At 39.9% G+C, this 13,298-nt stretch overlaps 1 protein-coding gene across 4 annotated transcripts in view; it reads left to right on the top strand.

The window, feature by feature from the left end:
• The window catches only part of CDKAL1 (CDKAL1 threonylcarbamoyladenosine tRNA methylthiotransferase), a 633,245-nt gene that overhangs the window by 228,170 nt on the left and 391,777 nt on the right, over window positions 1-13,298 (top strand). For all 4 annotated transcript variants that reach the window (XM_073224446.1, XM_073224444.1, XM_036994284.2 and 1 more), the window contains one exon: window positions 1,966-2,086. In XM_073224446.1, coding sequence (XP_073080547.1) covers window positions 1,966-2,086 — 121 coding nt within the window. The remainder of the gene's footprint in view (window positions 1-1,965; window positions 2,087-13,298) is intronic.

Raw genomic sequence — 13,298 nt, 5'->3', positions numbered from 1 at the left:
ACTGAGATCCTTACTATTCACAAAAAGTAACAAAGTGAAGCCTAGCCCTGAAACAGAAAACAGTAAAACTCCTAGAAGAAATTGCAGCACAAATCTTTGTGTTCTTGGGCTAAGCAAAGAGTTCTTAGATACAGCAGCAAAAGGATGATTTATGAAAGAAAAAAATTGATAAAGTGAACTTCATTAAATCAAAAAAATTTACTTTTCAAAAGATAGCATGTCTAAGTGAAACTATAAGCTACAAACTGAGAGAAAATGTTTACAAATCATATCTGATAAAGAGCTTATAAGCAGAATATATGAAGAATTCTTTCAATTCAATATTAAGACAAATAGGCCAATTGCAATATTGTCAAAATACTGGAGTAGACATTTGTGTTAGTGAGGGTTCTCCAGGACAGCAGAAGCAGTGGGATGTGTCTGTGTTTATAAAGAGATGTGGGGTAAGCGGCTGGCTTACACATTTACAGAGGCCAAGAATCCCAAGATCTGCAGTTGGGAAGCCGAAGGCCCAGGAGCCACTGATGTGTGGTTCCAGTCCAAGTCCAAAGGCCTGAGCGTCAGGAGAGCTGTCGGAGTGAGTCCAGGTCTGCGGCTGGGCAGGCGGGAGATGCCGGAAGAGCTTCTCTCTCATTCCCGAGTCTGAAAGCAGGAAAGCACTGCAGACCCGGCTCAGCATTGGCCAGGAGGAATTCTTTCTTCCTTGGCTGCTTTTCTCTAATGATCCCATGATAAGGTGTTTGGCATCATCAGTCATTATGGGAATGATATTCATTCAAGCCACAGTAATATGCCACCACACACCCACTAGAATGTTGTCAAGGAGAAGGTACAGTATGAGGTCTTTGCAGCAGTGTGGATAAACTCAAACCCTCATACCTGGCAGGATATGAATGGTACCACCACTTTGGAAAAACAGTTGTTTCTTACAAAGTTAAATATAAATTTACCACGTGACTTACCAATCCCATTCCTAGGAATCTATCCAAGAGAAATGAAGACATATGTCCATATAAAAACATGTATATGAATATTCATAGAAGCATTATCATAATAGATACTGGGAACAATCCAGATGTCCATCAGCTGGTCAACAAAATGGTGTATTTGGTATGAGAGCAGAGATGGACTATAAATAAGCTTGAGGGAATTTTGGGGGTGATGGAAATGTTCTAAAACTGGGTTTTTGTGATGATTGCACAACTATATACATTTATTTAAAATCATTGAATTGTCTACTCATAGTGGGTGAATTTAAGAGGATGTGTATCAATGAAATTATAAAAATAAAATGTATTATGTTATCGTATTACATGTGTATTGCAAATGACAAAATAATAATTAGGGAATCTGAAGGGGATGGGAAATCTTTGTACTATTCTTCCATTTTTTCTATAGCTCTGCAATTAATTCTGAATTTCAAAATTATAAAAAATTTTAGTGATGTCTGTGGTCTGATTCTTGTTTGTCATGTTTTCTAAAATAAGTCAGGAAACTTCTGTTTTTTTAAAAATACACACTAAAATGTCATTTGACCTCAGTACTTTTATTCTTACGTGATTTGCTGTTTGCTTTGAGCCCATAATCTGCTTTTCTGTATTTTCCCCTGTAGTGTCAGTAGGCGGTAGGCCTGTGCGCATGTGCTGTACGTATGTATCATACATGTATTTGGTCTGTGCTAGGGAGCATTCATATCTTGGGGAATGACATTCTGAGGATATTTCTGTTTCATCTGTGCAAGAGAAATGTGCAAATATAAGCAAAGCAGTTTTGCTTGCAGGACACAAACACAGCTGTTGCCTGCTGGCAGTATTTCTTAGGTTCAGTGATCACATCTTCTCCAAGTTGTTTTTTTTTCCATGAAAGAAAAAGTTGAGTGTAAATATTAAAACATTTCTTGAAAGCAGTAAATTTGAGGGAAGTTGTGTGACTCCTGCTAATGTGTATCATATGCTTTATTTGTAGGTCATTCTGTGAGACTCCTGGGTCAGAAAAAGGGTAATGGAAAGCGGTTGGGGGGAGCACGACTGGATCTGCCCAAGATCAGGAAGAACCCACTGATCGAGATAATTTCCATCAATACTGGGTAAGCTTCCCTCAAAACTTACTCATAAAACACTCAGTATACTCCATGAATTTGTTTTTTTCCCTGACATGTAACATAGAAAAGTAGTTGATCATTTTATTGGGTAAAAAAAATCAAAAAGCTCTCAGGCACATGAATATAGTTCCCCAGAATGTTCCCTGCATACAACTTACACTTTCATTTGCAGCAGAGTTTTATATCTTTGATTAATACTATTCTAACTTCTCCTTTTTGGTAATAAACTGGATTTCATTTCTAGCTATGCCCTTAGTTAACATCTTATTTAAAGAGTATTTCATTCTGTGTAATAGTTAAAGCACTCATCATCTTTGACTATTTTTTAAGAAGAGTTATAGTAAATATTGCCCAAGATACCAACCATGTTTTGATTATTAACTATGAAAAACATTTTAAATGTCACTCTTATAAGCTTTAAAGTGCAAGTAAGCATCAGAACTGAATATTAAGTGCTCTTAATTTGCATGTCTTAATCTGAAGTGTCTCTGCCTGATTAAAACTGTTGGTATACTCATTCATACTTGGTTTTATTTGCATTTATTGAACTTGATTCCTTTAAATTATGACTCCATCTCAAAAAGTCACTTATTTCCCACTTTATGTTATTATAGTCTGAAAGTTGATGAAGCCCAAGGCTCCTTATTCCTTAAAGCACTTCTGATTTCATCTTTCCTGTTTCTGAGAACTGCCCCCTCCGTGCCGAGCCAGCGAGTGCGCCGCCCCTACCCCCCTCTAAGCCAGTGCCTTTGTTTCTCCCGCACTGTTGCGTCGTCAGTGGTCTCCAGTCTTACACCTTCAGGTTGGTACTTCACGCTGCTGCCAAGCACTTGGGAAGGCTGAAGAAGTCTTTGGTTTTCCCCAAAAAACCTCATGGGAAGACTTTCACTTGACTCGGTGAATTTGTCCTGAACCCGTGTCTGACCTTCAGTTTTGAAGATTCAGGATCCTGGACTCATCAATCTCGTAGACTGGGGATTAGATCAGAATGTAACAGTGAGAAATGTAGTTATCGTCTTGACTAGAGGATCTCATCTCCCTCTCGAGCCTGAGCCAAACATAAGATGAGGCTGTTGGTCAGTCCCTCTTTTTCAGTGAAAATGATCCTTCCTAAAGATGTTGCAATTAAAAAAAAAACTCCTGCATGAAATTGCAGCATGCCTTCATTTTCTCTCCTCCACATGTGCCTGCTTTTCCTCTGTGACCCTTCTTAGCCTTGAAACCTACATGAGCTCTTGGGTACTTGGCTTCCTTCCCTCGTGGGCAAGTAATCAACTCCATGGCGGCAGAGGGCTTGGACTCTCTTGTTTACCATTGTATCCTTAGTATACAGGAATGTACATGGTGGAGATTTAATAAACATTTACTTAATGAATGGGTCATTGACTTACGTAATTCGAAAATTTAATGGGGTCGTGCAAGGTTCCTTCCACAGTGCCGATTGCCTTGCCAGCCAACTGGACAATGACGCGTGGAGTTTGGCTAAGCGTCCTTTCTCCTGAGCAGTGTGCCAGTGGGGGGCAAAGTTAAAATGTTGCTGAGAATCTCTCTCTTTTTGAACACTCAGAATTGAGCAGCCTGTTTTTGACTGAACACATTTCTTAAGCAAGTCAGTATTCTGGAGTCTGCCAAGTGTTACTATGTTAGGTAGGATCCATGTCATCTTTTCAAGGTGACTTTGCAGCTGCCCATGACCTCTTGAGCATCGCTTCTCACAGTCTGTTCTCGAAGGTGCTTTGTTTTCTGGATTCCATGGGCTGCTTGTCCATTTTCTTGCTGCCCACCTCACACCGCACCATCTGTCATACTGGGCTACTTGACGTTCTCAAGCGCGGGGTCCCTCTGTGCCTTGAGTCCGGCCTCCGTGTGCTCCCAGGCCCCCTGGGCCGTGGCCCTTGGGGGTAGCAATCCAGCTCCTTGCAGCCGAGTACTCCTCCCTTCCGTGACGGGCTACGTGCATCTCCTCCCTCTGTGCATTTAGAGCATCTCGATAGTGGTGCTTCCCCGACTGTGTGATTTGTATTTTCCACAGAACCATAAACTTCTTGGCTTCTGAAAGTATTTCAGTTGTCACTATATTATTGTCACTGAGTTCATTGTCTAGTACAAAGTGAGTCCTCAATAAATATTTGTGAATAAATGCTTTTTAAGAGTCATATAGTTAAAAAAAATTGCTTTAGGTTGCCATTCTAAATAGCATTAAGTTAAATTTTTTCATGTGTATTATTTGAATTTCCCTTCTCTTGGATTTAGTGTTTCTTAAAATGAGGAAACACCTAAAATGAGCCTTTTAAAGTCCACTGGGTATTTGCTGCACTCTCTCAAAGTATAGAATTGATCCTTAATAAATTAGCAAATAACATTTTTAATATTCAGATCATTCATTCCATGCTTTCTGCATTGAGGTCAGATGTTTTGACCTTCTCTGACTACCAAGTGTTTTCCTGAATCAGTGGCGCCCTTATTATTGGCTCTCGGATGAAAGTGTCTCAGTGAGGTTTTGTCCACAGTATCACTCTTAACATCTCAGCTTGGATTTTATTTTATTTTTTATCTCTGATGGAGTATGTTGCCTTTTTTCACTTACACTGAAATGTTTTAAAAGAGTTATACCCATAATGATATCTTTCAAGAGAAAAATCATCCGTCCCATCAAAATCATGACACTTTTCAAAGTTTTATTGCTTTCAAATTAAATATAGACACATAAATTTCATATAAATTTTATAATTTTCATTTAGGAAAAGAATTTGCATTTGCCCTAAGTTTTATTATATGTATTACTAAATTATTGGAGTCACCATTAGACTCAACAAAGTTGTTATGCTTTGTTACATTTCTGACTTAAAATGTAAAAACACATTAGTTGCTTTGGCCAATGAAGTTGAAAATTTAGGTCATGCTAGATTTTGGGTGAGCTGAGAGGGTTATTTGGTCATACTGCAAATAATAAGGGTACCGTTTATTTCTTAAATAACATTTATCTTTTCCCTTTATATCTTCTCTTAATTTTATGTTCAATTATTCCTCTTTATTTGTCTGCTATTTTGAGTATATAACTTGTAGTCCACTTGGTCCGTCGTTCCGCTTCATGGTGCTCGACTTGTTTTCCGAGCTGAGCTTCATGAGGTCAGCTGCCTCTTGTCTAATGCAGCTCTTACTTCTGGACTGTCCCTGGTATGCTGACGACTCCCTGCAGTGGCCACGTGATAGGCATTTGTCTGGCTTGTGATAAAACATCGCTAAGGACCATGCAAGTTGTTTATGAAGAAGGTAATTTTGTCTGTTTTGTCTGGAGTTTCCAGGATATATAGGAAAAGTGGGATAAACTGTCTTTGGTGTGAAGGATCTAATTGCCCCCAGGATGAGAAATTACACTTAATTCAGTCGACAAAGAAAAAGGAGAGCCATCTGGGTTTGGAGCAGAGGCGAGGAATAATCAGAGCAGCATTAGGAAGGCAGTGCTGGTACCAGCTTGTAATGTGGGTTGGTGTTGGGAGATACATACACGGGACTGTGTAGGAAACCCTTCCAGTCACCTGGCCAGGAAGAACCGAGTGCCTCAGCGGGAGTTTGGGAAATGGCAGCAAGGATGGCAGAAGTGTGTAACGGGTCAGAAGATGTGCTTTGGCATACTCCAGTGGAGTTATTTTTAACCATGGATTTTGAAGTTTTCTGAGAACGGTCAGAAACAAAGGGCCGTTAGAAAGCTTTAATTAGAAAGGTGAGAGCAAATGGGGTCACTGAGGGTGAGTAGTCAATGCCTATGTACAGGAAATGGGAGGAGAGAGAGGAATCATTAATGAGGGGGATGTAGTTGGAGGTGAAGCTCTTATGAATTTGCAATGTCATGCTATCAGTTGCTTCACACCAATTAATGGAAATAATGCTGGGAACCCGGTTAGAGATTAGTTAAGATTTGCTACAGGAAAATTACTCCTTGTTGGGGCTTGTTTAGAGGAGGAGGGGTTACATGTTAGAAATCTGTTGACAGTAGAAACTGTCTAAACAGTTTTATGTACATAGTTAGAAAGGTAAGCATTGGAAAGGGAGGGGGACCGTGTGCGTTTCCGTAGGGGCAGGAGAAAAGGCGCAGATGTAAGTGTAGAACTTACTGGTCTATTTTCCTTGAGGGATCAATTTAATGTAGAGAAAATTCCTTCATTCTGTCAGGCAAATGGAAGGCAGTGTTCATGGAATTGTGTCCCTTCATGTTTTAGTATAACACCATTTTTTGATGACACTGACTTGAGATATAGCCTGTGCTGGACTGGGATCACTGTCCCCCCCGACCCCCCAGATTTGTCAGTGTGCTTCCCCCACCCACCCCCTCCCTCCCTTTGCTCGTGGTGGTCAGCTGTTACTCTGCACTATGTATTTTCTATAACCTGGAAGCTAGCTCATGTTAGATTCTAATTAAATATTTGCCAGACATAATCTGGTTTCTGAGGTAAAGATATGAAATTCAAAGATTCATGCCCAGAGTATTTAATTCCTCTCATTAAGTTAGTGGAGTGAGGTCATAGTTCTGAAGCACAGCTGAGTAGGGTATGTGTGGTTATTTATGTAGATTTGGAAAAGTATCAACCAAGTGCTGTGGTCAGTATAATAAAGATTCAGCATGTTCATAAACAAGAGAAGTGAGCTGAGGTTAAAAAGCTCAGTTTTTGTCAGGTGACTGCATTTGTGTGATTGTCTTATTTTTCCTGGTAGAAGATTGGAGTGTGGAGGCAGAAAGTATGGGGTGATGTAGGGGACAAAAAGTAAAAAATTTGGAAACTGGGCCAGAAAGAAAATCTGCATTTTATTTTGCCTTCCCTGTCACTATTAAAGTCATCATTTTTGACAATCCCTTGGCGATTTTCGTTCTTTTAAATTCAGGAGTCAGTGCCGCCCGGCAGTTCTGTGCGTCAAGTCGTTCGCAGACACTGCGGTCAGATCGTTCCTAGGAGGGGATGGTCCTCCCGGCAGAACTCCTCTTAGAAGTTCTGGGACTTTCTCTTTTAAATGTTGCCTTGTCTTGTTATTTGCCATCTGTCAGACGTAAAATGATGGTATATGGGTCCCTTGAAGGGGAATATAATTTTCTTTGAGATTACATAGTTGAATGTATTACCATTTTTTAAAGTAACGTCTTAGCTCTGGGGAGTCAACCTGACTCCTGTGCTTTCACTTTCTCTCTGTAATGTCCAGAGTTTATCATTCCAGTCCCAGTGGGAGCTGTCTAGGTGCGCTGTAAATATCTAAGTGAATTAATGAAAGACCAAGAAATGTGAATTTACTTCACATAAGTAAAGTTGTTTTTAGAGCAACATAATAACTACTAAAAATATTTTGTTGTCTTCCTGGTTCTAATGATTAAAACATGAAACAGTTGTTAACTTGATGTAATCACAATACCTCTGAAAATAAAATTATTATGTACTTACCATGTTACCAGGTATTGTGATAGGTATTACATATATACAAATGTAAACATTTCCCAAGTCAACAGGTGACTAACACTGAAATAATCCAAAATACGAATCTGTAAACACAGAGTTAATGGGGAAGAGTTGAGCCCTGTTCTGTTCTGTACTCTGGGGGATGCTTTTAGGGCCCAGCATGACTGTCTTTATAGAGGTGAGGGTGCACAGCAGCTACTCCTGTGACCTCTGAACTGAGAACCGTGATCTACTCAGTGTCCTGCCGCTGCCCCTCTGTGAGGTGCAGTGGCCACAACAAAGTAAAAAGTTCTTCTTGACGTTTGCCATCAAATGACTGTTGCCATTGTCAGCACATGTGGGAAGTGTGAGTCTCAAATGCTGTCTTCTTAGGTTACTCGCCTATTAAATTACATTCTGTTAAAAAATCGTAGAAGCATTTGGTCAGAAGTGCTCTTAAAAAGCTTGAATTAGGTTCCAAAGAGATCCTGTTAGAAGTTTGAATATACATTACAGCACAGTTATACTAGGGTTAATGTTTTTAATGTTGTGGGAGGATAAAATCTGGGACATCTTTAATCTCTTGGAAATGACTACGTATTTTAGTATCTTCAGTAATGACTTATTGAGTCCTTATATTCTTAGCATGGTGTCTAGAAATAACACATTCTTTTTTTTTCAGTTCATGATAGACTTGTTCATGCATCTTGATGATACGAACCATGGCCCTATTCTGGACCTGCTCTCTTGGGAAATAGCTCTTTCAGCCTGGGTGTCCCCCCCAGAGACAGCTGTTGGAAGGTCACAACACCTTTCTGCAGGAGGCGGTGTCTCAAGATAAAATATTTTCCAAGAAGAAGTTAGCAGACATCATAGTCATTCACTTACTTAAAACTTAAGGGCTGATATCACTTCTTTATATATTGGTCATTGATGAGTGAGCTTGACATAAGCCAGTTGTGTCATGTGCTCTTAGGATAGACAACAGTAACTACACATGGGGATTAGTTGCTTCCGTATGACTCAGCCGTTGGGTCATAATGAAAGCAAGTCCCAGGCCAAGATCAGTGATAAGCTGGCACAGTCCAGCTGTTCCTGTGAGTTGGAAGTCTTAATTCTCTCTCCTTTTGGGTGATTAAATCAAACCTTGCTCTAAAGGTTCTCTTGAGCTAGATGAGACAATAACGTGAGCCTCAGACAACCAGAATCCTCTACCCAACGTCTAGAGTGAGGCCAGAGTAGACATCAAGCCAGAATACTATCCTTAATGGTCCAAGCCAGTGCTACCTGAAATGTAGTGCATGGATGGGCCATTAAGTGTTGACCAGTGTCCGTGACAAATAGGAAAATTAATGCAAACATTTGGAAACTTTTAAGGCAATTGAGTATTGCTGCAATGTCCTGTAATTCATTTTCATTGTATTTTACAAAAATACTGGTTCATAGAGGTTGGAAATAAAAATTGATCTGTCACTGTAGTTGGAGAGGCACTGGTCTCAGCAAGGCTAGTGTATTGTGAGATTCTTTACCCTATTCTAGAAGATACTTCAGTCCACTTATCTTGTGCCAGTGATTTCACTAATGAGACCCCATACTATCTTTTATGCTGTTAGTTAACCTGTGGTTAGTAGTTAACCACCACTTTCACAAATGAAACGTACTTCTCTTTTATTATGATGATTTGCAGAGAAAGCCTTTGCTGTTGACCAAAGATAAAAGCTAAAACATGCCAGTAATCTCTGCAAGGTCGCTGTTCTGATTAAACACTAGCGAAGAGAGACAGTTTTTGGAGTTGTATCTGAAAATAACTTACGTTTTTTATTATGCTTTCTCCATTAAAACCTTTCAAAAGTAAATTACAGAAGTTCTAGCATGGGGGAGCTTGAATCCAGAGGTTACAGCTCTAGGCTGAGCACATCCCTAAGATGGGTAGAGAGCTGTTCCTACTCTTGCCTTTGATCTTTAAGCTTTCGGAGACCAGGGACCTTATCTGTTAGTTATGAGCTGGGATATGGCGCCTGCCTCTCCTGGGGAAGCCAGTGGAGTCCATGGTACCCTGGGCAGAGCTCTGCACTGGGGCCTGGAGTCATAGACACTTATTCTCTAGCCTGGTGACTCAGATAAATTAGATCGCCTGAGACCTCATCTCTTTCCCAGCATGGCCGCGTGCTCCTGCCTATGTGTAGCTGGCACATTGTGGGCACTTCTGTGGGTGGGTTCTGTAGTCAGTGCTGTGGGCTGCTGTGTCCTGACTCCGCCAGCTTCTCCAAGACCCCTTCTTCCTTGCTCTTCGTCCTCTGCACCGTTCAGGCAAGAAGGTCGCTGGTACTAGAACTGAATGTGAGGGGTCATCCAATTCATCATGAGCCCGTCAATCTTCTGCTTCAGTTGTTCAGTTTTACCTGAATGCTTGACAAATAAACTTAAAAAAAATTCATAGTCTGTCTTGTAGTTTTTAGTGCATTGTCTTGCTCAGCATATTCACTCCATAAATATTTTAGTGTTTGTGACAGCAGTGTTACTTAAATGCAGAACTTTTTCTGGCTGAGATGGAATATCATTCTAATTACTTCTTTCTTGCTATAGATGATTGTTTTGTAGAAAAAAATATGTTAATTTGGACTATGAATGAAGTGAAACTTATCTCAAACAATTAAATGTGTGAAATCAAAGTATTTATGGCAATTTTGAGCTTGTTACATTTTTGCTTTTATCCAAAAACCAGTCCTGAAATTTTCTGCTTTTTTGATAATTTAAATGAAACCTCCAAATATCTTCACTTATAATATTTTCACTTAAATATATTATACAAATGAAATGTTAAAGAAATCTTATTTTTAGTGCAAATAAAACTATTTGGGCAAGATTGTTCATAAGAACAGTGGGTGGCACTATTGGCTCATACCTGTGAGTAATGACCATCAGAACTTTCAAATGCTGGTTAATAAGTCTCTTTAAGTAAATAGCCCAGTGAAAAATTTTAGACAGTATTAACATGGGGATTTAATCTTACATTTTGTAATTTCCTCTTTATATAATCATTTTATTTAAAGTTTGAAGTGAACATATAACTTTCTTAGTGAATATATATAAAGAAATGGCTGGTTGGAAAAAATGATTTCAAAATCTAGCATGTTTAAGATGCCATTGCTCTAACTAAAAAGTGTATCTTGCTTACCACTTTCCTGGTTAACAGAATTAGTTTGAGGAAGAGTGAATAACTGAATTTGCATAAAAAACCAAAAATTTAAAGATGCTCAAATTTAGGCACAGTATTAAAGAACCTCAGATTGAAGAGTAGAATGGTCAACACTTTCTTTAGGTTAGTTCGTGGATTGTATGGTGGGGATATACATTAATTATAGTTACTGATTGGAAAGTTTGTTATTTTATGTGTAAAGTCTGTTGTGTTTGCTCTTAAGAAAGAGCTCTGAATCTGGACATTCATTTATTCAACAAATGTGGTAGAACATTTGTTACATGTGGAGGTTTTTTTTGGTGTTTGGCCTTGAGAATCCCACAGGCCAGAGAGTGAAACAAGCATAAAACAGTTAAATTGTCCCGTTGTGGGGATAGTAGTATGAGAGTGAACAGAGTTGTTTTAGGGCCGGGATGGACTGTGGGGTGAGTTAGAGAGGGCTTCCGCAAAACGCGGCCATGGAGGCTCTGACTCAAAGTTTATCTAGTAGGTGACTTCGGTGGCAGTTTAAGTAGGCGGTCCCCTGCCCCCTGTGCATAGTGGCATTGAACTGTGAAAGGCCATCCTTATACAGAGAATGATGAGTGCAGAGGTGTCCCGAATAAGGGAATGGGAGGAGGAAAGACAGGAAGAGGCTGCTTGCGATTGCTGGGGTTCACACTTCCTGGGGTACTCACTTCCTCATTCGCTGTGTGACATTATGTCAGTTAATCAGCCCTTCTCTAGGTCTCAATTTTCTCATCTTTTAACATGGGGATAATAATAGTGTTATGAAAATTAAAAGAGATCATCTGTTTATAGTACTGAACACATGTCTAGCACCTGTATCTGTTTAATGTAATTAAGGTTATTACTGTCACAACGGTGTAGAAGACAAACCTGAGGCTTCATTGGACTGCATTTGCTTAAGACAGGGAGCAGCAAGTGGCAGAGTTGTGACCTGAACCACACCATCTAACCAGTTCTTTTCCCAAGAAACCACAGGTCAGTGGTCTCTAGCCTTACTTTCTATCCTTGCATTGAAACTGTAGTTGTTTAGTTGAAAGGAAAGCAAATTTGAGCTAAAGTTTGAGTCTAATCTAGAGGACAGTCTTACTAAACCTGAGAAAGATAATATGGACGCCAGATTTTTACAAAGAGAATCCAAAACCTGGCCTGTCAGTGGAGATGGGCCAGGAGACCTTGTGCTGGGTACTTAGCCTGCACTGTCAGAGGCCTCTTCAGATGCGTGGAGTTTATCTGGGGAATTGAATTTGAATTTCTTACCATCATGTCCCAGGGTGGGGGTGCTTAATCATACAGATGTTGGTACTATAGTACCTTCCTGTCCTTGCTAGTCTTAAACTAGGACTTGAGTTAGGGGGGCATGAAAACAAGCTGCAGCGGAAGGGCACGGGGGGTGGGGGGCGACTGGATGTGTTCAAAGAGCTGCCATCTGTCACTTTTCCTGTTGGTTCAAGAAAGCTTGTTCTCCAGCCCTATCAGGAAGGGGAAGAAACCCCAAACTTGTATAGCCCAGCTTTAATTTACTATAATTGGATACACATGTGATGGTGGATAAAGGCCTGTCATTTTTTTCATTACAAAAATAATATGAATCTCCTATTTATTTTTGAAACCACTTTGCTTTTATTTTGCTACATCTCAGCGTGGTAGCACAGTTGTTTCGTTTTTCTATCCTTGACAAAGCAGAATATTTTGTTTGGCTTTTTAAAAAGGCAATTGTGCATGTAGTTAAGACCTCATTTACTTTATCTGATGAAGTAGTCTCTGAGGAATGTCTACTTCCCTGCAAATCCACTAAGGAAACTGAGTTTAAAGAAAGGTCATGTTCAAAAACTCCTGGTTTCTGTTTTTAAAGCATGTATGTAGCTTTGTGATTTGTAATGTATATTCCTATGATCGTTTTTATTTTATTACAATGTATTAATTGTGAGAGATACCAGGGGTTTAGGAAGATCTTTCTACCTTGTGAAGTACCTTTTATGTATTGTTCAGTCACTGCTCTTCAGGATGACATGAACTGTCTATAAAACTGGATTTTCAGTCTGTTCTCTTCCTTGCCGCTTCCTTTTCTCCATCTCTGCTGTTCTTTCCCCCCATGGGTCTGTGTGAATTGAGAGAATAAGGTGTACAAGGATGAATTTATTTATTTAGGACCAGTAGCCCCTTGTGACTGGAAGATATTCCTCATCAAGACTGAAGGTCTGCTTTATTAACTGGTGTCCCTTTGTTGTTCCCAACTCATTCACTCACTCAGCAAACATTTGCAGAATATCTATACGGATCAGTACTCCACTAAGTGGAATAAAAGAAAGAACCCTTAGCTATTTTACCACTGCCGTGCCAGTCTCAGAGTCTAGTGTATCTTAGTTAACTGGTAAAAATCCTGTTTCAGTTTTCATGGAATGTAACAGTCGTCAGTTCTTTTCATGTGTGTGAGAGTAAGAGTTGTGTACCCAGAGATGACCCCATACAGAGAGCACGCCTGAACGAGGACCTGTGTAATACGCGGTGGCCGGCGTGGGCTTGAACAGCGATGGCAGAACATGTGTAACTTGGTAGCTGGTGGGAC

The sequence above is a fragment of the Manis javanica genome, chromosome 16 (assembly GCF_040802235.1).
Source record: "Manis javanica isolate MJ-LG chromosome 16, MJ_LKY, whole genome shotgun sequence".
Classification (NCBI taxonomy): Eukaryota; Metazoa; Chordata; class Mammalia; order Pholidota; family Manidae; genus Manis; species Manis javanica.
Note: the sequence above shows the minus strand (reverse complement) of the source record. Positions and strands in the feature narration are given on the sequence as shown.